A 27500-nucleotide genomic window follows, 5' to 3' on the forward strand; every position below is an offset into this window, starting at 1 on the left:
CGATTCGCTAAATCCGATGCAGTACGATATGATTTCCATTCCTAAGGCAACAATTCAATATCTGTTATGAATCACTTCAGCCTCTGATCGATACGTGGACACATTTGTTGAGCGTTCGTGAACGATGATGTCGTGGATAAGGACCGTGTGTCAGAGTGTCGCACTAGCCTGGAACATTGCTAACACACCAGACCTTTTTACGTCTGTATTGATTGTCCATTCATTCATCGGACGGTTAGATCCTCAGCCTGTGCTGTAGATTCATGCAGCTGACCGCTCACATCACCATGGTGTCCCCGAGATCGGACCTAAGGATATCTAAGCCTAGGATGTAAAAAGTTGAGTGTGTAATGGACATGAATGAAGTGGATAATTTACCATATCATATATTTTTTGGAGGAGAATTGAAATGTTGATCATCTAAATACACGCTGTTTAACAAAATACGTGTCATATATATGTATATATCTAAAAGGAAAATATTAAAAAATTTAATAAGTTGTTTGGTATTCAGAGGAAAGCCTGTAGATCATTAAGGGGGTGAAAGACTGGAAATAAATAAAGGAATGCAGTGTATGTGTCTTTAGGTGAGTTTTCCTTCCATCATTCTTCCAACCCCATCGATTAGACTGTGGACTTATTGACAGACCCCCGCCCCCCACCCACACACCCACCCACACACCCACCCACACACACACACACTTTTATCACGTCTGGCCGCCGTCACTGCTCCGTGGTCTGAAGTCATGAAGTCGGTGATTCATAAAGAGCAAGGCTGTCTGATTCACACTGCTGAGCCTCGCACTGGGTTCATCAGTGACACTTAGTCACCACGGCTCGTCACCTTCACCCGGCTCTGTCACAGCAGCCGGTCCTTTCCTCAGGACACACTGCTTTAAAAATAATAATAAAATACATTCAGAAATAGCGTCCAACAGTAATATTGGTCTCTATTAGCATTCATAAGTGCTTATAAGCAGTCCTGAATTGTAGTTTCGCCTAACAGACTACTTACATACATAATTTAATGCGCAGCTTTCTGCTCCTGCTCCTGGAGAAACCCTCACACCTTCACGTTCTAGAGTGTTCTCCTGCCCTGACATGTCTGATCAGATTGAGGAACCACGAGGCTTGTTGAAAATGAAATAATAAAAAGAAATATTTATGTTTTTATTTAATTTGTACGAAATAAAATGTTAGGATTTTATTTTATTTTTTTAAGTTCCATTAAATCAGATAAATCGGAGGTGTCCGTTTAATTTGTAATTTTGGTCAAAATATTAAAATAATTTTTTATTAAAAGATGGCATGATATAAATTATATAGATATATAAATTATAAAGAATAAATATATAAATAAATATTCTAGATGCATGTTGAAATAATGATATATAAATTATATAGGATAAATAAGTAAATAAATAAATAAGTATGCTAGTTGAATGTTGAAGACATGATATAGATATAAAAAAGATAAAGAATAAATAAATAAATATACTGGTAGAATGTTGAAGAAATTATATAAATTATAAAGAATAAATAAACAAATATCCTAGTTGAATGTTGGATAAATGATATAGATATATGAATTATAAAGAATAAATAAATAAGTAAATAAATAAATAAATATGCTAGTTGAATGTCGAAGAAATTTTTTCACTCATTAGTTCATTTTTCTTGGCCTTATTAAAGTGACTCAAGATTAAAGGTGTAATCCGCCGTTGTTAAAGCTGCAGTATGTAAATGTTTAAAAGTGTTTCTAAATGGAACTGAGCATCATTTCAAAGATTCCACAGAGAAAGATCTGATTCAGAGTGTCACAAGGCAGTGCCGGGCATCTCTCAAAGTTTTTCTGACCCTGAAATAACTTTGGTTCCCATTTCCTATCCAAGACCAGAGCACTTTTCCCTTTCACCTGCTTTTGAGTAGTAGCTTTACCTGAAGAAATAGAATCATTTGTGAGGACGAAGAACATCTGGCGGCATTTTCCAGACAGATTACATACTTCTTCTTTAAGCTTGAACAAACTCATTTTTAGACTCTCTCTGGAAAAAAAGGTTCACTAATCTGTATCTTTCCTTGTTGCTATGGTGATCCCTTTCACTAGTTTGTACCTTTTTAATGTGAATCTTTTACTCGGACATGGGTAAAGTGTTCCTATCTGCACCTTTCTGGGTAAAAGATTACACATTAAAGGGGCAATAAGTGTATTGTTAAGGTAACACACTGTTTTGTGAGTGTGCACAGAGTCCGTGTATTTTGTAAATGGACGCATCTGTCAGTTCGGAAAGCTCCGCCTCTCACACCGAGACTAGTGTGTGTGTGTGTGTGTGTGTGTGTGTGTGTGTGCGTGTGTGTGTGTGGCTATGGAGAGAAATTTGAAGTGTTAGCTAGCTTTAGCCGAAATCGCAGATCATACCTTTAAACTTTTAACTATGCTTCTAGTCATTTTTAACGCCGTTTTTTCTATTTGCAGGACACGCAGCAGGTCTTGGAGGATTCTTTAGGAGAGGATGAGAACCTGACGTGTCAAGTAAGTCTCTCTCTCTCTCTCTCTCTCTCTCTCTTCTCTCTGTTCATTAGCTGCTGAATCTTCTCTCTCTCTCTCTGCCCCCCTCTCTTTCCCTCCCCCCCTCTCTCTATCTCTCTCTCTCTCACTCACACACACACACACAAGAGAAGATAGAGCAAGAGAGTTGGGAGATGAAAACTGAGAGAAAGAGAAAAGACAGAGTGCAGAGAGTATGTGATTGATATCTATCTATCTCTCACACACTCTCTGCACTCTCTATCTCTCTCTCTCTCTCTGCACACTCTCTCTCTCTCTCTCTCTCTCTCTCTCTCTCTCGCTCTCTGTCTCACTCTGTCTCTCTCTATTTTTCTCTTTCTCTCTGTCTCTCTTTCTCTTTTATCATCATGATAAGATTAAAGGAATTCTCCACTGCGGTTTTCCAAAACAAATCTTTATCCATCTTGACGACTTCACCATGTTTCCGCTGTTCCAGGAACACATCCTGTTTCCTGCCAAAAACGAATAGAATATAACAAACGTATATTAATAATAATAGTAATAATAATAATGATATAAGGGAATGTCTGAGGTCAGTCGTTAAAATGGCAGTGGGAAAGCTTTCTGTTAAAGCCGCAGCCTTTACGCTGTGGCAGTGAGGATGTGTGAGGATGAGACGGAGACGAGAGAAACCCTTGGCCGGCGCTGGCTTCGGATTTTTCCGAGGGTTTTGACGTATTTACGATGTCGTAAAACCGAAATTTACAACTCGGATGTTTATTGACGGAATTCGACGTGTGCCCTGAAACACAGACTGAGAGCGTGTAGTCAGGTTTTGTCTCACGATTTAGAGATATAGAGATATAGAGATTAAAGTTATTAGAATTTTAGCGATTTAAAGACGCAGTTTTAATGTTTATTGACCGATTCGAACAGCTGCCCTTACACCACCATTATAACTAAATCTGGAGGAAACTGATTTATAAAGAAGAAGAAGACTTTATTATCACCACACATACATTACAGCATATCCCAGTTGAAGAAGTTAGGTTCAGAGCACAGGGGCAGCTATGATGCAGTGCCCCTGGAGCAGAAAGGGTTAAGGGCCTTGCTCAAGGGCCCAACAGTGGCAGCTTGTCAATGCTGGGGCTTGAACCCTGATCTTCCAATCAACAACCCAGAGCTTTACATTGACCCGGATGGGAGTGATGTTTAGGGGGGGTGAGTGTAACAGAGGCCAGCGGTAGGTGCTGTGCAGGTAAACCTCACTCCCCTGATCTCAAGAGGCACACTAGCATCCTCCTTGTTAGAGCGTCTGGAGACCCGGGTTCGAGCCCTCCTTGAGTTACACACATCACATCTTTAGAAGCTCATGGTCAGCCATGATACAGTGCCCCTGGAGCAGAGGGGATTAAAGGGCCTTGCTCAAGGGCTTGAACCCTGATCTTTAAAGAGCATTCATCCGAACAGGGACTTGAACCTTGGACCCTCAGATTATAGTCTTTAATCAGGGAGTAAAATGAAGCTGAAAGTCGTGTGTAGTTCACTGAGATCAGCTTTGGTTTGTTTGTTATCTCTGTGGCGAAGGACAGACGGAAAGTGGCACACGGATGCTACGGATCCCGGAATCTCCTCCGTCCATTCATCCACAGCTCCGGGAGAAAAGGAGCGTGTCAGAGGATCTGCTTTTCATGTTTTCATCCCAGAGCTGCTAGCTTTTAGCTCGAGAAAAAAAAAAAACGAAAGGAGATGTGAAAAGCTGACGTGGCGAAAAGCCAAGGCAGTGCAGGGATACGTCAGAGAGACCGCTGACATTTAACACTTTCCTGTCTCTCTCTCTGTTTCACCCACAGTCTTTATCTTTCCATATATCTTTCTCTTGCTAGATAGATAGATAGATAGATAGATAGATAGATAGATAGATAGATAGATAGATAGATAGATAGATAGATAGATAGATAGATAGATAGATAGATATCACTCACACACTCTCTGCACTCTCTGTCTCTCTCTCTCTATCTCTCTCTCTCTCGCTCTTTCTCTCTCAGTTTTCACCTCTCTTGGTCTATCTTCATGCCCCCCCTGCTCTGTCTGTTTTTGTGTTGTGTGTATGTGTGTGTATATATATATATAGATAGATAGATAGATAGATAGATAGACAGAGAGAGATAAATATATATATAGATATAGAAATAATGTAGATAGACAGATATCACACACACACACACTTATTTATTAAACTTATTTACATCTAGTTCGTTTTTCTCTTAGCTCTTCTATATCAGTATCTCTCTCTCTCTCTCTCTCTCTCTCTCTGTGGTGCTGCTCCCCTGTGGTGCTGCTGCACGTCATTGATTTTTAAATGCAGGGGAGATGAGCTTGTAAGTCTTATGGCTGTCATTAGGGATGACTCCAGGTTTTCTGTTTACTCTGATGAGAACACACACACACACACACACACACACACACACAGGTTTTGTGAATCAGCTCTCTGACCTCAGATATCAGCCTGAACAGACTGCAGCTAAATCAGGACTGTAGAGAGAAACATGTACAATAGAGCTCTTAGAACCTTTGTTCCTGTGTGTGTGTGTGTGCACCCATGACCATGCTTTACTGTATTTGCGCATTTGACCTGGCGTGTGTGAGCATACATTACGGCAGGTTAATGTGTGTTAATAAGTGAGCGAGTGTGTTAGTAAAGCACTAATGTGTGGAGTTAAGTGGCCTTAAATCAGGTCACTCTCTCACTCGGTCACGTCTCCATGGATATCGTGGACATAGAAGTGAATCCCTCACCTCTGATCAGAGTTTAATAGAACAGTTTGTCATTTAGTGACAGAAATGGAGTGACTTTCATGCTGAGAAGTGTGTGTGTGTGTGTGTGAGAGACATGAAACATTCGTTACAAACATCTAATTAAATATGCAATCAACAGCTTGACAACTTGTTGCTCTGATTAACAATGAAATCAGTGACTGATATTTCAAAAGTACTGATGATATGCGATGGTAATGATATGCGTGATATGCAAATCAGGCAGGATGAGCTCCGAACAACCGAGTAAACATTACGCACCAGTTCTGGAAAAAAATGGAATAATAAGATCCTGATCCTGCAGCCGGCTCTCACGGGGAAACAATAACAATCAGCTCAAATACTGAAGCTCAGAAAAGAACCATCGCCATAACGATCGACTCTGATAATCATGTTCAGGTGAGGTAATAGCGATCAGTTACGATTAACGATGTAGGTCTAATGATAACAATCAGCCTAAGAAATAAAGATCAGCTTAAACAATAACAGTCAGCTCCGATATTTACGATCAACTCAAATAATAAAGATCAGCTGAGATTATAACGATCAGCTCGGACAATAAAGTTTCAACTCAGATGATAAGGATCAGCACAGACAGTAATGATCAGCTTGGACAATAATGATCAGGACAGGAAATAATGATCATCTCGGACTATGATGATTAGCTCGGAAGATAGCAATCAGCTCAAATGTTAACAATCACCTAGGACAATAACAATCAGCCCAAACAATAACATTCAGCTTGGATGATAATGATCAGCTCTGATGATAGTGATTCGCTCAAATGTTAGCGGTTAGCTCGGACAGTAAAAATCAGCTCAGACTTTAACGATCAGCTCAAACGATAACATCCAGCTCAGACAATAATGATCAGCTTGGATGTTAACAATCAACTCTGACAATAACAATCAATTCTGACAATAAAAATCAGCTTGGACGATAACGATAAGCTTGGATGTTAACAATCAGCTTGGACGATAACGATAAGCTTGGATGTTAACAATCAGCTTGGACGATAACGATAAGCTCTGACGTTAACAATCAGCTTGGACGATAACGATCAGCTTGGACGTTAACGATCAGCTTGGACGATAACGATAAGCTCTGACGTTAACAATCAGCTTGGACGATAACGATCAGCTTGGACGTTAACGATCAGCTTGGACGATAACGATAAGCTCTGACGTTAACAATCAGCTTGGACGATAACGATAAGCTTGGATGTTAACAATCAGCTTGGACGATAACGATAAGCTCTGACGTTAACAATCAGCTTGGACGATAACGATCAGCTTGGACGTTAACGATCAGCTTGGACGATAACGATCAGCTTGGACGATAATGATCAGCTTGGACGATAACGATCATCTGTGACGATAATGATCAGCTTGGACGATAACGATCATCTGTGACGATAACGATCAGCTAGGACAGTAACGATCATCTCTGACTTTAACGATCATCTTGGATGTTAACGATCAGCTCTGACTTTAACGATCAGCTTGGACGGTAACGATCAGCTCTGACTTTAACGATCATCTTGGATGTTAACGATCAGCTCTGACTTTAATGATCAGCTCTGACTTTAACGATCAGCTCTGACTTTAATGATCAGCTTGGACGTTAACGATCAGCTTGGACGAAAACGATCAGCTTGGACGATAACGATCAGCTCTGATGTTAACAAACAGCTGGGACGATAACGATCAGCTCATTAATGATGTAATGATTGTGGCTGTTTCTCTGACTAACCAGCGAGCCGCCCATATGCATCCCTTCTTTATTTGTTCCCGTTTACCCCGAGCACTCAGCTTAATCATGACACTGATGAAGAGCCTCGTTTATCTCGACCCTCTGTGTGTGTATGTGTGTGTGTGTGTGTGTGTGTGTGTGTGTGTTTGTGTCCTGCACTGAGTTCAGCCTGTTTGCGTGTCGGCTGTGTGTTAATGTTTGGCTCTGTCTCCTGATCTCTCTGGCAGATGGTATTTAATCTTCCACGGCCATCTGGACCGACTCTCTCTCGCATCTTTAACACCCACTCATGCCAGCCTTTATCTTTGTCTTTCTCTTTCTCTCTCTCTCTCTCTCTCTCTCTCTCTCTCTCTGTCTCTCGTTCTCTCGGCACCGCACACACAGGTGTCAGCAAGAGTGACGAGACATCACACACTCTGAGTCATCCTCACACACACACTGATCATTTCTTCACTGTGACACTGCGAGCTTTATATTCAAGTCAGACCTCGCTGCCGAGTTCATTTCTTTTTTGCTTTTTGCGAAGGGTTAATGATTAATGGCTCTAGCAATGCGGCTCACACTCACACACACACTCACACACACACTCACACACACACACACGATTGAACGGAGTGTCTGAGACTAGGTGTAGGACTTTTCCTTATCGCTCCAGCTGAGAGGTGAACATGAATAAGCGTGTGTGTTGTGGATAAGCTGCTCAAGGGCATTAAAGACCAAACACTTCAAATCCAATTATTTCCTGTTGCAAAAATAAAGACGTGTACGTGTACTTAACAAGAGAGAGAGAGAGAGAGAGAGAGCTGAGGATTTCCTTTCAGGCTGTATGTAAAAAATATACATTTGTAGGAGAAGAAAATTATCATTTTTACCTTTATAAAATTGTACTTTATTGGAAAAAAATGCATATAATTCTGAAAAAAATCATTAAAAATAGAGTATTTTTTAATACTTTAAAAAAAGGATAATTTTTTAAGTGTGGGGGAAAAAATGAGAGTTGAAATTTTACACTCAAGTCTTTTTACACTGAAGTTGAAAAAAAAAATTATAATAATATAAGAATATTTTATTATTATGATATTGTACCAGTTCTCACACATACACACACACACACACACACCCTTGAGATGACGTTTAATCAACGGTGTACCAGGACATTTTTCACATCGATGTAGTCTGATGTCAGCATATGCACGAGGAACCGGTTCCTTGACACGATGAGCAGGTTCAGAACCGAGAGCGAGGAAGAACACGTCTTCCCATTCAGTTGAATATATTTAGAAATTCTCAGCCTATATTAAGCAGGAGGAACTCCAGGGTTATCATCAGTAACTCAGATTTACAGCAGGCCGGATCATGTTCGTGTGTGTGTGTGTGTGTGTCTGACTAATTCAGCATATCTACTCCTCCATCCCGGGTTCCCAGAGGAGTTTCCCTTTGAGGCTGTCCATCATCAGGCGAAAGCTAAACGATCTGCTGCCATATGCTGAAAAAGTCCCTAATAGCTTCCACGTAGATGTCCATATGCCGCGGAGTCGGAACCATTTAGCCACTAAGATCATCCTGGTTTTTTTACGTGGACGTCTCCGATGGCTAAGTACCCTGACGAAGTGCGCCACAGCTGCTCCGATCGATACAGAATTTTATGGTTCTTCTCCATTTGGTCTTTAATCTGGTTTCTCGATGCTCGTAGATGTTCAGTCTGGATCATGGACCCGCCAGCACACTTTAAACTCCTCTCTTCAGGATAGAGAGAAAGAGTAAACAGTTTTCTGTGTTTCTGTGTCTCCTTATCAGTGTAATAGTAAATGTAATAATAATATAGTAAATGTAATAATAATTAATATATGTATTTATTTAGAGCATATATATAATTATATATATAATATATACGCTCTGTTACTTATTTATTATCACATTTACCTAAAGAGCAAAAGGTTAAAGATGGAAAAACCTTCATCAGTGATGTCATAGATTACATTGGCTGTGGTCATATGAAAGCATTTGAGGGCAGATTATTCCAAAGTTGAGGACAGGAGGAAAATTATAACGGAAAATGGAAAAGTGCAGCTCGATGGTGTGTGTAGTAAACTTAGTGGCATTTGTGCACGTCATTTCTTCCCGTCTCGCAGACGTGTGTTGAGTCGCCACCCAGTTGTAATGTACATGTGCGAGGCGGTGTCTAGTTTAAATTTAGCTAGCATGTCTGAAAACATGGATTCGCTGACCCCGAGGACGAGCTCTTCTAGTCATAACGCACAGGATGAGGACGTCATCGTCTTCCGGAGGGATCGACGCTCGCGGCAGATGCGGGGATGGTGAAGCCTTATTTACAGCGCGACATGAAAGCACGCTCGGCCTCACATCTCCATCTACAAAATAAGGTCATTCTCCAAACGTTCCAGTGCGAGGAACGGCGAGGTTCCCTCTTCAAACGTCCCACGCTGGCGGGTCACAAAGCGGCAGGGCTTTTATGTGTGCCTTTGAGAGAGAGAGAGAGAGAGAGAGAGAGAGACTGCGAGAGCGCCTACGTGTGGGTGTGTGTCACGGCAACGCCGGTGACTGTGCAGTAAGGTTGGGGGGGGGGGTGTGCACGAGGAAGCGGGTTAAACTCTCCTCTTTGTTTCCGTCTGAATAGGAGTGGGAGCATGACTCTGACGGCGCCGGCGATTTATTCCCATTCTCTCCAGCCCGGTGATGGCGTGACTAAGGAGTGGGCACAGGCAGCCATTAGCAGCGTGTAACCTCGTACCTTTTAAAGGTGACGACTCTATTTCGGATACGGGACTCGGCTCCCTCGAGAAGTCGTTCTACAGATTTCTAAAAGTAGTAATCTCTACTGTGACAGGGAAAGGGAGATGGATATAATTGAAAAGGGAGGGATGGAAAATCCAGAGGGACAGATATAGAGTGAAAAGGGCGGCCGAACAAGATTGAGGGTTTGAGCAGGAGATGCATTTTACAACCCGGAGGCGGTAAAGTGCCGTCAAAACGGGACACGGATCGGAAAGGCGTACCGTTAATCTTCTCTTTGCCGGCATCGATGCAAATACCTCCTTTACCTGCCGTAATTCTGTGTGTCCAGACAGCAGCGTCAGAGCGCCATAAATAGGATAAATATGACAGTCCGGCTCCTGACTGAGCCAGGGTGGCAGAATTGGGAAGAGGAGAAAGACAGAGCGCGAGATGGGCCGTGGAGGAAATGCTGCTATTTTCTGTGGTCACCCTGTCTGGGTTACGTCAGCATGACTAAGCAAGCGTAGTCCTCTGTGCCTCAATGAAGGTCGCAGTCACAAGAACGCTACAAATCATCTGAAGGGCGCAAACACAAAGGTCTGGGTCAGAGCAGGAATTCCCAACCTCGTAGAGATTCAGGGTACAGGGTATAGATGTGACATGAGGCTCTGTTAGATCTGTGTTGTTCCTCCATCTGTCAGACAAATATGGTCACCCTTTGGCATCTTTCCATGTCCGACCGAAAGGTATTCCCTTAGTGCACTTGAATTGGAGCATTATGGAAGGTTTTTGGCTCCGTGCCCATGTGTAAGTAGGCGATTTAGGGGTAAAGTGAGGTCAGATCGTTAGGATGATGTAATGCCGTCATCAGGGCACTGGGCTTCCTGAGTGCCCTTTGAGGACCGTGTGCTTCAGGGAATGTCCCGTGATCTTTCACTCCACACAGGAAGTCAAGTGAGCTGTTAGAACAAATCCGCCTCCACCTCTGAACTTTCTGGAGTGAGATGTACATTAGTGCAGCTTGTGGAGGACGTTTTGCACTGAGTGGGCACTCTTGTGTGGCATGCAGATTGCAAACAAGGTGCTTTTATTGTTTTATTGTCATACTCAAATGACGAAAGAACTTTAATCATAAAATCATCTGCTTTTCTGCTAGAAAAGCAGAACTGCACAGCTACACAGATCAAGGGTTCCTCTGAAGGAAATTCTGTTACTCCATGTTACTATCTGTTACTATCTACATGAATCCGATCAAGAGAATCCGAGACGGACAAATCGGAGAATCCTAACCCTAGGGTTGTTTTTTATCAGACATTTTGGACTGACTGTTCAGGAAGTTCTGTGGCAGTTTCATGTCATGCATTTGCACGCATTCTTTATCATCTTTACATGACCTGTCATAAACATCCGGAAGTCCACATGTCTCCTTTGACATGTTCATCCTGCCGCGTCCACAATTATGAACAAAGCTTGGGAAAAAAATTTTAAAATCCCCCCTCTGTCCAGTGACGCAAATAATGTCTTGTGATGTTTTTCGACCAATCACACAACAAAGGACAAGGTTCGAGAAGGCGTGTCTTAGACTTCTTTTTTTCGTTTTTCAGCTTCAGTCCAACATCTTTCAATGTTTTTTGTAAATATATGTGTTGAATTAGTGGACCTTGGCCAGGAGAAAGGAAAGTACCGATGCCGTGTTCCTGCTGAGGCTTGTAGAGATAGGGTTCTGTCCATTCAGCAGAAATTACATCGAGCAGGAAGTGTACCTCCGCTCTAGCGCAACTGACAGGAAACCATGAGGAGCTAAGTCTTCCGACAGACATCCTCATATACTCGGAAAGCAAAACACTAGAAGTATTTCATGGTCATTTCGAAGCTGCCCTACTTTTCTCATCAGCTTGTTCTGGCACGGGCCATGACCTCAAAAGCCTTAAATTCGTCTCTTTTCGCGTAGTATCGATGTTGGATCATAAACCATGCCCCCTTTTCCTTTCTTTTTTCCCAAAAAGGGCCAAAACGATTTCATGTTTAGGATCAGAAGTGTACGAGTGAGGTAGTGGAAAACCTTTGAGAATGACCGAGATGCTCTCTGTGAACAGCTGTGCCTCTTCCTGTACAGATGTTGCCAGGGGAACAAGGACAGGACATGCTCTAATCTCGGTGCTGACCCGCAGCTCGAGGCCTTTCCTGGGCAGGCCCTTCCTCTGCTGTTTCTTTTGTGTAGCATGTATGAGCACACATGGGCGGAGGAATGGCTTCTGCCAGGCTGCCTCAGCGTCTAGCCTGTACCGTCTGAGGCTCTCGTTCCCGGACGGTCGCAGTGCTGGGGGATTGATATGAAAACATGAAGATGCTGAAGATGTTTCCTACACGCTTCAGGCAGAAATTCACAAGGGTAGGCTTTTCACTTTCACTTTGAGAGAGCTTTCCTGAACAAATCTGGCTGAAACCTTAGACCTGCTTCCTCTTTGTCGATTCTGTTGGACTTCTTTTTGGAAAAGAAATGGACAGAGAGGGAGAGAAACATTGGTGGCCAAAGGGAACTAAAACCTGATGCCCCCTCCTCTGGGCACGTTGCCTCTGGCAGGATGAGGAATTCTCCTCCGAGTTGATATCCAGCTTAGAGAACCAGAATAAGAACTGTATGAGCTGGACTTCCTTCCATCCCTTTATTTTTTTCTCCTCTTAGCTTTCACCTTCTCTTACTTAGCTTGATGAAAGTCGAACGCCGTCATGGTGCTTTTTGGCATCAGATCCACAGCATCGGTTCTCATGATGGGCAGCCGGTAATTAGCGAACATTCTCTCTCTGTCCTGAGCGGCTCTGTTGAGCGCTGCTGAAGCGCAGAGTGAAGTATTCTTTTATGAATAGACTTCAGAGAAAGTTTACACTAATGAGATGATGCGGCAGAAACAATGGACCCTGTGTGTGTTTGGCGTTCCATGTGGACAGTGTATCGTTATTAGTATCGGGCATGTTTTTGCGACTGACAGTGACGGTAATGGAATATATGAAGGTGGAAGTCTGGGAAATGAATCTGAAAACAACTAGCGAAGAACTCTGGCTTTTTTTAAAAAAGTCTGACAAGTGTCTAAAAGTGTCTGAAAATGTCAACGGCAATGAATGAGGTCTCTGTCCTTCAGTCACAGTGAAGGAGGTGTGGCCTTTTTTCTGCTTGTGGACTCAATGTCTATTAGTCTAAATCAAGGAGGTGTGGCCTTTGTTATTGTGACATTAAAGGAGGTGTGGCCTTTGTTATTGTGACAGTAAAGGAGGTGTGGCCTTTGTTATTGTGGCAGTGAAGGAGGTGTGGCCTTTGTTATTGTGGCAGTGAAGGAGGTGTGGCCTTTGTTATTGTGGCAGTGAAGGAGGTGTGGCCTTTGTTATTGTGACAGTGCAGGAGGTGTGGCCTTTGTTATTGTGGCAGTGAAGGAGGTGTGGCCTTTGTTAGTGTGATTAGGATGGAGATGTGTCCTTTGAACTTGTGACAGTAAAGGAGCCGTGACCTTTTTTATTGTGATTATGATGGAGGTGTGGCCTTTGTGCTTGTGACAGTGCAGGAGGTGTGGCCTTTGTTATTGTGACAGTGCAGGAGGTGTGGCCTTTTGTTATTGTGACAGTGAAGGAGGTGTGGCCTTTGTTCTGTGACAGTGCAGGAGGTATGGCTTTTGTTATTGTGACAGTGAAGGAGGTGTGGCCTTTGTTCTGTGACAGTGTAGGAGGTGTGGCTTTTGTTATTGTGACAGTGCAGGAGGTGTGGCTTTTGTTATTTTGACAGTAAAGTAGGTGTGGCCTTTGTCTTTTGAGAGTGAAGGAGGTGTGGCCTGACACCTGACAATCCAAGTGAAGTAGGTGTGACCTCTGTACTTACTAGTTCAAGTACAGGAGGCGTGGCTTCTGTGAAGGACATCTTTTACTCTATCAGGGACTCGACTTTATCTGTCTGTGTGAAGAAAGCGTGGCTTGTATTTATGCCAGTCCCAGACAAGGAGGTGTGGCTTTTGTCTCAGACCATGTGCATGAAGCATCTTATCAGTCTAACAGAAGGGGGTGTAGCTTTTGTACCTGTCTATTTAAAGGAGGTGTGGTCAGTCTAATAGTCCAGGTGATGAAAGCGTGGATTTCACTCTAATGAACTGATCCTTTGCTTAAATGTAGAACCGCTCTGTTAAAATTTTCTTCAGAATATTGATCCCTCTGACGTTCAAATATATTTCTGTATCATCTGACACGTTCATCCCGAGCGACTGCATCACACACACACACACACACACACACCCTCATGCTAACAGAAATGGTGCGAAGTCTGAGAGAGCCGTCAATCTGAACCCCGGTGAGAGAGACGAGTTCAGACGAGTGCAGCATCATCCAGCAGCATCCTCTCCCCTCAGCTCTCTTTTCTCTACAGTCTCAATGACCTTCTGATTCACCCTACTGATAGCAAAGATGATTTTTTTCTATTCTTTTCTCCTCCTCGTGACTCACACTCTGGACTCCTCCGTCTCTGTCCTCTTCATGCACACATCGAGGTTCAGAAGGTCAGGGGTGTGAGTGAGCAGATTGCCTGCGAGATGGAAAAAACCAGCGCAGTAAGCATTCGTTTGCCATTTTTATTTTGTTTTGTTTTGGGGGGTTTTCGACTGAAAATGCTGAAAACACGGAAAGACTGTGACCTGAATCGAGAAGGGTTTTTTTTTATACCTTCAGTCCCTGTTGTGGCTAAATTTAGACACAAAGTTATGATTCAGACTCTTTCCATCAGGGGAAAATGTTCCAGAGCGAGCGTACGCTGGAGGCAGAGATACACCACGTGATTCATTCAGCTCACTTATAATTGATTAGTTTAATCGATCTTCCTGTCCATGGCTCGGAAATGTAGATATAAATTAAGCCTTTCCATCTCTTTCTTTCTCCATCTCTCTCTCTCTCTCTCTCTCTCTCTCTTTCTCTCTCTCTCTCTCTGCTGTGTGCCAGTTTCATTGAACAAAGTATGACGTGAGACGTTGAGGAAATGTAAAGCTTAATCTGAAACCTAGAGGTCTGTATGATGGCTGCACTTCCTCTCTCGCTTGTGCTTCCTTTCCTCATGAATTAGCTCCGCCCCCTCAGGGCGTGAGGCAAGGTGATGCCAAACTAAACTTATTTAATTTTTAGTAAGGTCCAGCTGGGATTACAGAACATAATAATAATAATAATAATAATAATAATTACAATAATAACAATAATTATAATTATAATAATAATAATAATAACAATAATTTTATTGTTTTTAATGTTACAGAATGCCAGACTTGAAGCAAGACGATACATATATAAACAGGGTTATTATAAAAATAATAATATATATCATAAAATTATGCAAATGAGCTCACAGATAATTAAATATGCGTAAAGGATGGAAGCTGAAAATTTCTAAAATGTAAGTCGTCTAAAAATTGCAGTTTTTGGTTCTAAAAGTGAACTTATTTTATTTATTTTATTTATTTTTTATTTTAATTAATTAATTTAATTTATTTATTTTATAATTTTTATTTTATTTTATTTATCTTTGTGTTCACCTTTTGTGTATTTGACTTATTCAATATTGTGAACTATAAAACAATCCAATACAACAGTTAATGGAGATTATTATTTTTAATTATTTTTTTATTTTTAAAAAAAAATAAAACAAAAGAAACAAATAAATAAAGACAGAAGAATCACGAACATATTTAAATAAGAATCCGTATTTATTTATTTTCTCACAACTGCTTGTTCTTTTAGTCCTCAACTTTGATAATAAGCTGTTTATGCTTTGGACTGAAACTTAGGTAATGATCCAAAAGTCACGACATATTAGTTTATTAGTTTAGCGCGCCTTTTCTTTAGCTCCAGATGTGTTTGTGTGTGTGTGTGTGTGTGTGTGGACGCGAGGACACCGGGTGAAGGACGGAATGTCTGATCCTTGCTGCCGCGTCAGTTTTCCTCGCCGGCGAGTGAAAACATGTCGACCCCTTTGTACAGACTGACCTTTACAAAGCAGCGTAACTGGAGTCCTGGAGGCCTCACAGCTGTTCCGGTGTGTTGCATAACTCATCATTACACACACACACACACACACACACACACACCAACCTTACAGTCCTTACAGTTCTCTAGAAGTTCAGATGCAAAACGTCCGCTATCAACACGTCCAAGTCCAAATGTTGGTTGTTGCTATAGAAACGATAACGCCCGGTGCTCGAATGATTCAATTATATTATAAAGTCAGACGAGCTAAATCGTTATCGAGTTAATACAGGAGTGTGTTTTTGAGACAGAAAGGCAGCATGGTGTAGGCGAGCAGCATGTTCGGGCCGTGAGACGTCCTTTGGGAAGGAATTTTATTATTTTTTATTTTTATTCGCTCTTGGACTAACATGTTTCATCTGCTGGTTAAAGGAGAAGTTCACTCCCAGAAAAAAATCAAATAATTTCCTCACCCCCTCGTCATCCGAGATGTTCACGTCTTTCTTTCTTCAGTCGTAAAGAAATGATGTTTTTTGAGGAAAACATTTCCGGATTTTCCTTCATGTAGTGGACTTCAATGGTGCCCCGAGTTCCGAAATGCAGTTTAATTGCAGCTTCAAAGAGCTCTAACCCATCCCAGCCCAGGAAGAAGGCTCTTATCTAGCCACACCATCGGTCACAAAATAAAAAATTGTATACTTTTTAACCACAAAAGCTCGTCTAGCGCTAGCTCTGTGATGCGCATCCGCAACCCTACATACTACGTAATCACACCGGAAGGTCACGCGTACAGACCCAGTGTTTACTAGCGTGGAGAAGGAAGACCGCGCCGAAGTTTTTGTGTGTGGAATGACACCAAGTTATATGTCTTTGTGTTGGTTTTTTTGTTTAGCTTTGTACAACTACTTCGGAGCGGTGTGACCGTAGTATGTAGCGTCGCAGACGCGCATCCCAGAGCTAGTGCTGGACGAGCTTTTGCAGTTAAAACAGAAATTCTTTACAACTGAAGAAAGAAAGACATGAACATCTTTGATGACGAGGGGGAGAGTAAATTATTTGTAGATTTTTGTTCAGGAAGTGAACTTGTCCTTGAAAGAAAATGAATCAACATCTTCTAACCAATCACAGCGATTAGAATTAGTGTTACAGTTGGGATCAGTCGCTCGGATCACGTCGAGCTGCTAATTGCGTCGTACTTCCTAAATCCGTCTCGCAGAATTCCAGGCGCTCGCGGAACGAAGGCCGCAGAGCTGGAAAGCGGCGTTAGAGGAGGCTTTTGTGTTCCCTTTAGCTAAACCCGACACCGCCAGTGCTACCTCCTGTTATTCTGGGCCGGCTTTGTGAGCTTAATGAATTGGCACGGAGGCAGAGGAAGTGCTTGGGTTTCAGAGCGCGCTTGTTTTGATCCGTGCATCACACGCACGTCTCCGACTCGGAGGGAGTCGCTACGAACTGGCGGCGGCGCTCGATTTTACACGACAGGTTCTTTTAATCTCGGCTGTAGAGCTTCGTCCTGACTGTGTGTGTGCGCGTGTGTGTGTGCGTGTGTGTGTGCGTGCGTGTGTGTGTGCGTGCGTGTGTGTGTGTGTCCGTGCGTGTGTGTGTGTGTGTGTGTCAGCTGATGGGGAACATGGGGATCTCCAGCTTTCTCTGAAAGGGGACTTTGGAAGGGAAATCTCTTTAACACTTTAGATAGAACACATCCCTTGTCCGGGCTTCCCCGTTTAGTCACCCAGTGCTGGACATGTGAATCACACACACACACACACACACTAACACTAGTGAGCTGGAGCAGGGCTCGGCGCAGTCATGGACGGGGGTAAAGCCTGGGCTGTGGCGCTCAGGGAAGGGCTGTTGTGTGCCGTACGTTTCAGACTCAAGGCTCTCCGCCGTCTGGTCTTCAGGGAGCCTCCGAGGTTCTTCAGCAGAACCGTGAGTACCGCAGAGTGACCGGCATTCGACTTTATTCAGATCACACAGAAACTTTCATTCCCAGATCTGATGTGTTTTGTTTGACTAAAGAGAGCGTGTCCTGAAGACTTTACATGAGTTCTTCAGGAGGAAATTTTCAAACTTCTCTGATCTTCCCACATGGGTCAGGTCTTGGTCTCCTGCTAATATACCATTTGGCCAAAGAAATAAATAATCCGCTGCTGTTATCCGGTCAGTCTGAGCTGATTTATTATTAAGACTTTTACAACGATGTTATCGTAAACAGATCTTCTGCTCTGTGTAGTTGTGCTGTTCTAGGAAACTAATCAGTGACAGCGAGACATTGAGAGTAGAGGAACTGTTTCCTCCAGGAAGTGTTTTATTTCTCTTATATCACATTAACATGTTTATTTATCAACAACTGACACTTCTGGCAGGTTTTTTCCTTTATAGTTACACCACAATGTTGTGTAATGTCCAAGAAACATGATGACATGACCCTCAGCCTCTCTCTGATCACCGAGAGCACAAAGAACAGAGAGGATGTGGAAGATTAGTGGTGAAGGTGTTGGATTACTGAGCAGAAGGTTGTGAGTTTGAATCCCAGGTCCACCAAGCTGCCACTGCTGGGCCCCTGAGCAAGGCCCTTAACCCTTCAATTGCTCAGTTGTATAAAGTTGATCTGGATAAGGGCGTCTGCCAAATGCCGCAAATTTTGCGTTTTTGTCTTGTTTTTTTGTCTCGACTGAATATATAAGAAAGCTTTCTTTTATAAAAAATAAAATTTCACACGTCTTCGAATTAACCGTCGTATGAAATACGTCCACGGTGTCCGTGGTAACGCATTCGAAGGCATGTGGGTTTTTTTTTTTTTTTACAAACCTCGGGATCTGCAACCGGAACCGAAACGAATCCGGATTTTTCCGACCAATCAGAATCCAGATTTCAGGAGCAAAATTTTTGTGGAAAAGTGAAAGTTTAAAAGTTTGGACCGATCTGCTGCTATGAGGTGTTTGTTTTTTCTTTTTAATGAAAGTGGATTTCTTAATGCTTATTTTAATCCCGGTTCTAATGGCTTCACTTTGGCTTCATAATGAGCTTAACTTCAGCTGAAGTCTATTTTTGTTTTATTTTTGCTTCACGTTCGTGTCTTTTGTTCGATCCGAAAGCCATTTTAGGCATTTTATTTTTCTTCTTTTTGCAGAACACAGCTTCTCTCTCTCTCTCTCTCTCTCTCTCTCTCTCTCTCTCTCTTACCCCCATTGTGTTTCTGAAACAGGAAGTGATATGACAAGTCTAACCAATGACGTTATTCAACACCCAGCCCCAGGAGTGAGTCACTTTCACACCCTTTCTTTCCTCACCACTGGAAAAAAAAAAAAAAAACACATCAGAATCTACTCAAAAATGTCGTCTGTCTAGACACACACTTCCCCTGAACAATAGAATCCGAGTGCAGGTGGACTGTTGCAGTAGATAATAAAGTTTTGGCACCCTCGGTGTGCCAGGTTTGGAGCGCTGGCGTTCACCGAAACAGCTTGTTATTCACGTGGATGACGGCGGCTTCTGTGGAAAAAAGCTTGTGATTCATTTCACACTTCCTCTCCGGACCGGGTCGAAATATCTCCGGCCTCGTTTTATTCAAACGATTGCTCATAACATTCTTGATGCAGGACCGTGGTGTCGGTACGACTGCTTCTCTAATGGAACTGAGAGTTATAAATACACGTGACCTCTGAGGGGACAAGCTGCCTCTTCCAGACCCATCGCCTCTGTCCCCTGGGTTGGTAAATCGTGTCACCGAAGTCGCGAAGAGATAAGAAATAGGTGATGAGAAATCATTGGCAGTTTTAATTCTCATGCATTTATTTTCTCTGTTACAAAGCAGAATAGAAGGGAGAGGAGTCGAATCAAGTGAGATGTAGAAATGTAGATCGAAATAGAACGTGCCAGATTAGAATAGAATCCAATAGAACAGAGTGAAGTAGAATGGAGTGAATGGGATATAGCGGAAGGGAGAGGAATAGAATGGATTGCAGCAGAATAGAATGTAGTGGAGCGGAATAGAGTGGATTGGAGAGCAATAATATGGATTGGAGAGGAATGGAATGGATTGGAGCAGAATAGAATTGAGTGGAGTGGAATAGAACGGATTGGAGAGCAATAATATGGATTGGAGAGGAGTCGAATTGAGTGGAGCGGAATAGAGCAGATTAGAATGGACAGGAGCAGAATAGAGTAGATTGAAGCGGAATAGAACATAGTGGAGAAGAATAGAATGGATTAGAACAGAATAGAACATAGTGGAGTGGAATAGAGCGGATTGGAGCAGAATAGAATGTAGTGAAGCAGAAGAGAGTGAAGTGGAGCAGACTGGAGCGGAATAGAGTGGATTGGAGCAGAATAGAGCGTAAATAGAACCTAGTGGAGTGGACTAAAGCTGAGTGGAATAGAACAGAGTGGAATGGAATAGAATTGAATGGAATAGAGTGGAAAAGAACAGAACTGGGATTATCACTGTTAAATACAGCAGAATAGAATTTGAACTCTGTAAGTCAGCTCTGGAGTGTGTGTGTACAGAGTGACCTGTGGTGTGTGTGTGTGTGTGTGTGTACAGAGTGACCTGTGGTGTGTGTGTGTGTGTGTGTGTGTACAGAGTGACCTGTGGTGTGTGTGTGTGTGTGTGTGTACAGAGTGACCTGTGGTGTGTGTGTGTGTGTGTGTGTGTGTGTACAGAGTGACCTGCGGTGTGTGTGTGTGTGTGTGTGTGTGTGTACAGAGTGACCTGTGGTGTGTGTGTGTGTGTGTGTGTACAGAGTGACCTGCAGTGTGTGTGTGTGTGTGTACAGAGTGACCTGTGGTGTGTGTGTGTGTGTGTACAGAGTGACCTGCGGTGTGTGTGTGTGTGTGTACAGAGTGACCTGTGGTGTGTGTGTGTGTGTGTGTGTGTGTGTGTACAGAATGACCTGCGGTGTGTGTGTGTGTGTGTGTGTGTACAGAGTGACCTGTGGTGTGTGTGTGTGTGTGTGTGTACAGAGTGACCTGCGGTGTGTGTGTGTGTGTGTGTACAGAGTGACCTGCGGTGTGTGTGTGTGTGTACAGAGTGACCTGCGGTGTGTGCGTGTGTGTGTGTGTACAGAGTGACCTGTGGTGTGTGTGTGTGTGTGTGTGTACAGAGTGACCTGCGGTGTGTGTGTGTGTGTGTGTGTGTACAGAGTGACCTGTGGTGTGTGTGTGTGTGTACAGAGTGACCTGTGGTGTGTGTGTGTGTGTGTGTGTGTGTACAGAGTGACCTGTGGTGTGTGTGTGTGTGTACAGAGTGACCTGCGGTGTGTGTGTGTGTGTGTACAGAGTGACCTGTGGTGTGTGTGTGTGAGTGTGTACAGAGTGACCTGCGGTGTGTGTGTGTGTGTGTGTACAGAGTGACCTGCGGTGTGTGTGTGTGTGTGTACAGAGTGACCTGCGGTGTGTGTGTGTGTACAGAGTGACCTGTGGTGTGTGTGTGTGTGTGTGTGTGTGTACAGAGTGACCTGTGGTGTGTGTGTGTGTGTACAGAGTGACCTGCGGTGTGTGTGTGTGTGTGTGTGTACAGAGTGACCTGCGGTGTGTGTGTGTGTGTGTACAGAGTGACCTGCGGTGTGTGTGTGTGTGTGTGTGTACAGAGTGACCTGTGGTGTGTGTGTGTGTGTGTGTGTGTGTACAGAGTGACCTGCGGTGTGTGTGTGTGTGTGTGTGTGTGTACAGAGTGACCTGTGGTGTGTGTGTGTGTGTGTGTGTGTGTACAGAGTGACCTGCGGTGTGTGTGTGTGTGTGTACAGAGTGACCTGCGGTGTGTGTGTGTGTGTGTGTGTACAGAGTGACCTGCGGTGTGTGTGTGTGTGTGTACAGAGTGACCTGCGGTGTGTGTGTGTGTGTGTGTGTGTACAGAGTGACCTGCGGTGTGTGTGTGTGTGTGTGTGTGTGTGTGTGTGTACAGAGTGACCTGCGGTGTGTGTGTGTGTGTGTGTGTGTGTGTGTGTGTGTACAGAGTGACCTGTGGTGTGTGTGTGTGTGTGTACAGAGTGACCTGCGGTGTGTGTGTGTACAGAGTGACCTGCGGTGTGTGTGTGTGTGTGTACAGAGTGACCTGCGGTGTGTGTGTGTGTGTGTGTGTACAGAGTGACCTGCGGTGTGTGTGTGTGTGTGTGTGTACAGAGTGACCTGTGGTGTGTGTGTGTGTGTGTGTGTGTGTGTGTACAGAGTGACCTGTGGTGTGTGTGTGTGTGTGTGTGTGTGTGTGTGTGTGTGTACAGAGTGACCTGCGGGGTGTGTGTGTGTGTGTGTGTGTGTACAGAGTGACCTGTGGTGTGTGTGTGTGTGTGTGTGTGTGTACAGAGTGACCTGCGGTGTGTGTGTGTGTGTACAGAGTGACCTGCGGTGTGTGTGTGTGTGTGTACAGAGTGACCTGCGGTGTGTGTGTGTGTGTGTGTGTACAGAGTGACCTGTGGTGTGTGTGTGTGTGTGTGTGTGTGTGTACAGAGTGACCTGCGGTGTGTGTGTGTGTGTGTGTGTGTGTGTGTGTACAGAGTGACCTGTGGTGTGTGTGTGTGTGTGTGTGTGTGTACAGAGTGACCTGCGGTGTGTGTGTGTGTGTGTACAGAGTGACCTGCGGTGTGTGTGTGTGTGTGTGTGTACAGAGTGACCTGCGGTGTGTGTGTGTGTGTACGTGTGTATAGAGTGACCTGCGGTGTGTGTGTGTGTGTGTGTACAGAGTGACCTGCAGTGTGTGTGTGTGTGTACAGAGTGACCTGCGGTGTGTGTGTGTGTGTGTGTGTGTGTGTATAGAGTGTACTGATAGAGTGGTGTTGTGTGTGTGTGTGTGTGTGTATAGAGTGTACTGATAGAGTGGTGTTGTGTGTGTGTGTGTGTGTATAGAGTGACCTGCGGTGTGTGTGTGTGTGTGTGTACAGAGTGACCTGCAGTGTGTGTGTGTGTACAGAGTGACCTGCAGTGTGTGTGTGTGTACAGAGTGACCTGCAGTGTGTGTGTGTGTACAGAGTGACCTGCAGTGTGTGTGTGTGTACAGAGTGACCTGCGGTGTGTGTGTGTGTGTGTGTGTACAGAGTGACCTGTGGTGTGTGTGTGTGTGTGTGTGTGTACAGAGTGACCTGTGGTGTGTGTGTGTGTGTGTGTGTGTGTGTGTACAGAGTGACCTGCGGTGTGTGTGTGTGTGTGTACAGAGTGACCTGTGGTGTGTGTGTGTGTGTACAGAGTGACCTGTGGTGTGTGTGTGTGTGTACAGAGTGACCTGCGGTGTGTGTGTGTGTGTGTGTGTGTGTACAGAGTGACCTGTGGTGTGTGTGTGTGTGTGTGTGTGTGTGTACAGAGTGACCTGCGGTGTGTGTGTGTGTGTGTACAGAGTGACCTGCGGTGTGTGTGTGTGTGTGTGTGTACAGAGTGACCTGCGGTGTGTGTGTGTGTGTGTGTGTACAGAGTGACCTGCGGTGTGTGTGTGTGTGTGTGTGTGTGTGTGTGTACAGAGTGACCTGCGGTGTGTGTGTGTGTGTGTGTGTGTGTGTGTACAGAGTGACCTGTGGTGTGTGTGTGTGTGTGTGTGTGTGTGTGTACAGAGTGACCTGCGGTGTGTGTGTGTGTGTGTACAGAGTGACCTGCGGTGTGTGTGTGTGTGTGTACAGAGTGACCTGCGGTGTGTGTGTGTGTGTGTGTGTACAGAGTGACCTGCGGTGTGTGTGTGTGTGTACAGAGTGACCTGTGGTGTGTGTGTGTGTGTGTGTGTGTGTACAGAGTGACCTGTGGTGTGTGTGTGTGTGTGTGTGTGTGTGTGTGTGTGTACAGAGTGACCTGTGGTGTGTGTGTGTGTGTGTACAGAGTGACCTGTGGTGTGTGTGTGTGTGTGTGTGTGTGTGTGTACAGAGTGACCTGTGGTGTGTGTGTGTGTGTGTGTGTGTGTGTGTGTGTACAGAATGACCTGCGGTGTGTGTGTGTGTACAGAGTGACCTGCGGTGTGTGTGTGTGTGTACAGAGTGACCTGCGGTGTGTGTGTGTGTAGAAGTGACGTGTTGAGTGGAGACGGGCAGTGTGTAGAGTTTCCTGCGGTCAGTGTAAATCCCAGCGTAAAGCTGTTGTATAGAAATGAATGAATTGTAAGAGATGAGAGAGTAGAGTGTGTGTGATGAGGATCAGGATTTAATCACACTTCTGTAAACACTTGTGGAAATTCAACAGAAATTTCTTCACCACTTCATCACTGAATAAATAAAACCAGAGTACAGAGTTCACACGCTGGAACATCTCCACAGAACCACAACAGCTCATGTAGAACTCGGATCCAGCTCACCAAGAGCTCCTGTCTCTCTCTCTGTCTCTCTCTCTGTCTCTCTCTCTGTCTCTCTCTCTGTCTCTCTCTGTCTCTCTCCTCACTCGTTTGCTGCAGGAGCTCCAGAGTAGGCAACTCACTCTAATCGACTACATCAGGCAGCTTTAGATGAGAAGGCAGATTAGCGGTGCTTGTTTGCAGCATGGAGAGGCTCACTGCAACACACACACACACACACAGACACACACACACACACACAGACACACACACACACACACACACACAGACACACACACACACACAGACACACACACACACACACACAGACACACACACACACACAGACCCTGTAGAAAGCTGTGAGAGCTCAGAATTTCCAAACAGGAGGTCCAAGCAGGAAGACTTTGATCACCAAATGCATTTGCTGCTTTTTTTTTTTTTTTTGATCAAACACGCAGCAGTAACTAAAGAAGAAAAAGTGTAAATGTTTGCATTGTGTAATGAACAGGATACAGATTCTACACTCCAATCAGCTCTGGGGAAGTTTTTCAGCTTCCTCGAACCCTCGCTGCTGTGGAAACTCACTTCATTAGAGCACCTTTCATACTTCTGATTCATTAAAGTAAACTTGTTTGAGTGGGATGAAAACTTTCTCCTGAAAATCTTTTATTTATTAGTCAGAAATTCAGCAACAGGAAGTGGAAAACAAAATTGTGTAGAAATCACAAAATCACCCAAACACGTAAATGAATCACTAAATAGAAGGTAATGAATCACTGTAAATAAATGAAAGGTTTTGTCGGATGTCAGAAGTTCTGAGTTAGGATTTTCATCGAACGCAGCAGTATCTGAGAAGCTGGGTCAGATCCGAACAACTGAAACACTCTGTTCACTTCCTGCACCTGAGTCGATTCATGAGTCGATTCACGAGTCAATTCAAATCGTTTTCTCACAGCCCGTAACTCTGACTGCGCCGATTGCCGCATCTCACCTGCGTAAAGAATCAGGACCGAGAAGGAAAGGCAGCAGGTGTTCGCTCAAACAAAGAACCATGAATCCTTCTAGATTCTTCCAGTTAGAATCGAGCGTTAAGAAGCGGCACTGCCGTTAAAGGGGCGTGGCTAGAGGAAAACAACACCCTTATATACAAATATCTGTAGTAGAAGGGATCTCGTGGAATCAGACCACACAGCGAGTAGCGAGAGCGCTGAAAGTCAAGTGCACCGTTGCCAAGTATGAGCACAGGTGTCTATAAATCCTGTGATTAAGAGGTGGGACGTGAACATCCTGCATCGTCACCATCTGCGGACTGAGTCACAGCTACTGAAATATCACCACAAACACACACACACTCATAACTTAGACCAAATTCACATTCCACACACACACACACACAGAGGACGCCCCCTCAGACACACAGGATGCAGCGATTAATTGCAGGCTGATGACTTAAACTCTGTTTCCTGTGTGTTTGGACGTGAGCCTGAAAGCTTTCACCTGCAATTAAAATGTTATCAGCGTTAGTGAAGTAAAATATCATACTTTAAGGTTCTTAACCCGAACTCGTCTTTTAACAAGTGTCAGAACGTTCATCTCTGAAGCCAGGCGCTAGTTTCCATTCCTGGCGTGATCAAGATGAGGCATGAATTACGCTCCCGTAGGCGGCGAGGGTGGTGGAGATGATGGAGATACCGGAGGCGGGTTGCTGATCGTCAACGGCGTATTGCTCTCTCGCTCTCTCTCCTCCCTTCCCTCCCTCGTTCCCTCGCTTTCTCACTCCTCCCTTGATTGCTCTGATATTTGTCCTCACAGAGGTAGAACTTGCTAAGTGGAATCTTCTTCTTCTTCTTCTTCTTCTTCTTCTTTTTCTTCTTCTGCACGGGTTTCTGCTCCTCTCTTGCTGATTCCTGGAGCGTGCGGTTTGACTAAATCTGGCAGCGTCACTCAAACTTAAAAAATAAAAAAGTGAACAGGGAGAAAGAGAGAACTCTCACCTCGCGGAGATCCTCTTCTCGCCGAGCGGAGACAAGCTTGCGAGATCTCCGGAATGATCTCCAGCAGCGTGGTGGGTCCATCTGGACCCGATGAAGCCTTTCTCCGCATGGCACCATGCCATCTCAGCTGAAGGGATCCAGGCGGAGCGACGAAGACGGCGGCGGCGGAGGAGAAGAAGAAGAAGACGGCGGCTGCTGCGGCGACATGGAGCGATCGCCAGCCTCCACTCCTCCGGACTCTCACTGGGACTCGCAGGTACTCGGAGGGGAAGACCAGAGGGATCTGGGTTTCTTTGGAAGCTTAAATCTCAACGTAGGTTGGAATTTTTTTCACTGCCTCTCAGCTGGTGCCCACGTGTTGGGTTTGTTTTTGGTTCTCCGCTCTCATCTTGTGGCTGTCCGGATAAAGAACATTCCAGAAGAGTCCTGGATTAGAATTCGGCGTCGGTTCTGTGGATGACATCATCTGAGAGAAAGAGAGAGAGAGAGAGAGTACACGAAAGCCCGTGCAGCAGGTCTTTAGTCACCCTCCTTCACACCCACTAACGGAGGATTGGGAGCGGTGTCATGGCAACCGTGTAGGAAGCCGTCCATCACGTGGGCTCTGTGCAAAGTCCGTTCTAGATATATATATATATATATATATTTTAACAGTTTTATATAAAAGATATATATATATATATATATATATATATATATATATATATATATATATATATATATATATATATATCTTTTTCGTCCACGCCACCAGCCTCGAGGCCCCTCGCTTGACCCCTTGACCCCTCCTCTGTGGTGCAGGGTACAGGATATTGAGCAGGAATGCAGGAGTCAGTGTGCTGAAGCAGGCAGAGGCGTGATGTGGGTGAGACTCAGGGCTTGGAGTACGTTCGGTTCCTCACGGCGCTCCGTGGGTTCGGATTTTTCTTTCCCAATCTGACGCCGAGGGAAGGCTGTGTCAGGTCAGAGAGCCCCAGAGAGAGAGAGAGAGAGAGAGAGAGAGAGAGAGTCTGCAGCCTTCTGGTATTTTTTAGCACAACACTCGTCATGTTCAGAGAGATGCTCGGCTCCAGACCACACGTTAGCTCCGCACGTTATCCAGCTTCTTAACCAGCTCACGTAACAGTCGAGATAAAAGCCACTCATAATAAAAAAACGGTTCATTTTTACACATTTTTACTTGAAAAATTTATACTTTTCATAAAAACACAAAGCGGTCCGTTTCGTCAAGGTTGTTTATATATTTGATCACATTTTTACAAATATTTTCAATAAAGGAGAATTTATCGAATGCGTCTCATTATATAAACATGATTTTAAAAATCAGTAATGTTTTTCTATGCGGATTTGTTGCTAATTTCAGCTGTTCTAAGTTCTAACTGTAACGCGCTCCTATAGACAAAAACTCGAAATAAAATACATTTGAAGCTACAAACTGGTCAAATGTGGAAGTTCAGGT

At 44.1% G+C, this 27500-nt stretch overlaps 1 protein-coding gene across 6 annotated transcripts in view; it reads left to right on the top strand.

Moving 5' to 3' along the window:
* Positions 1–27500, top strand: part of rps6ka3b (ribosomal protein S6 kinase, polypeptide 3b) — a 44761-nt gene that overhangs the window by 1844 nt on the left and 15417 nt on the right. Inside the window, exon 2 of one of the 6 annotated variants that reach the window (XM_058376374.1) lies at positions 2477–2533. In XM_058376374.1, the coding sequence (XP_058232357.1) occupies positions 2477–2533 (57 nt within the window). Of the gene's footprint in view, positions 1–2476; positions 2534–12048; positions 12207–17452; positions 17732–25841; positions 26355–27500 lie in introns of those variants that run through there. The other 5 variants (XM_058376375.1, XM_058376373.1, XM_058376371.1 and 2 more) reach the window with 5 other exon arrangements.

The sequence above is a fragment of the Hemibagrus wyckioides genome, linkage group LG23 (assembly GCF_019097595.1).
Source record: "Hemibagrus wyckioides isolate EC202008001 linkage group LG23, SWU_Hwy_1.0, whole genome shotgun sequence".
Taxonomy (NCBI): Eukaryota; Metazoa; Chordata; class Actinopteri; order Siluriformes; family Bagridae; genus Hemibagrus; species Hemibagrus wyckioides.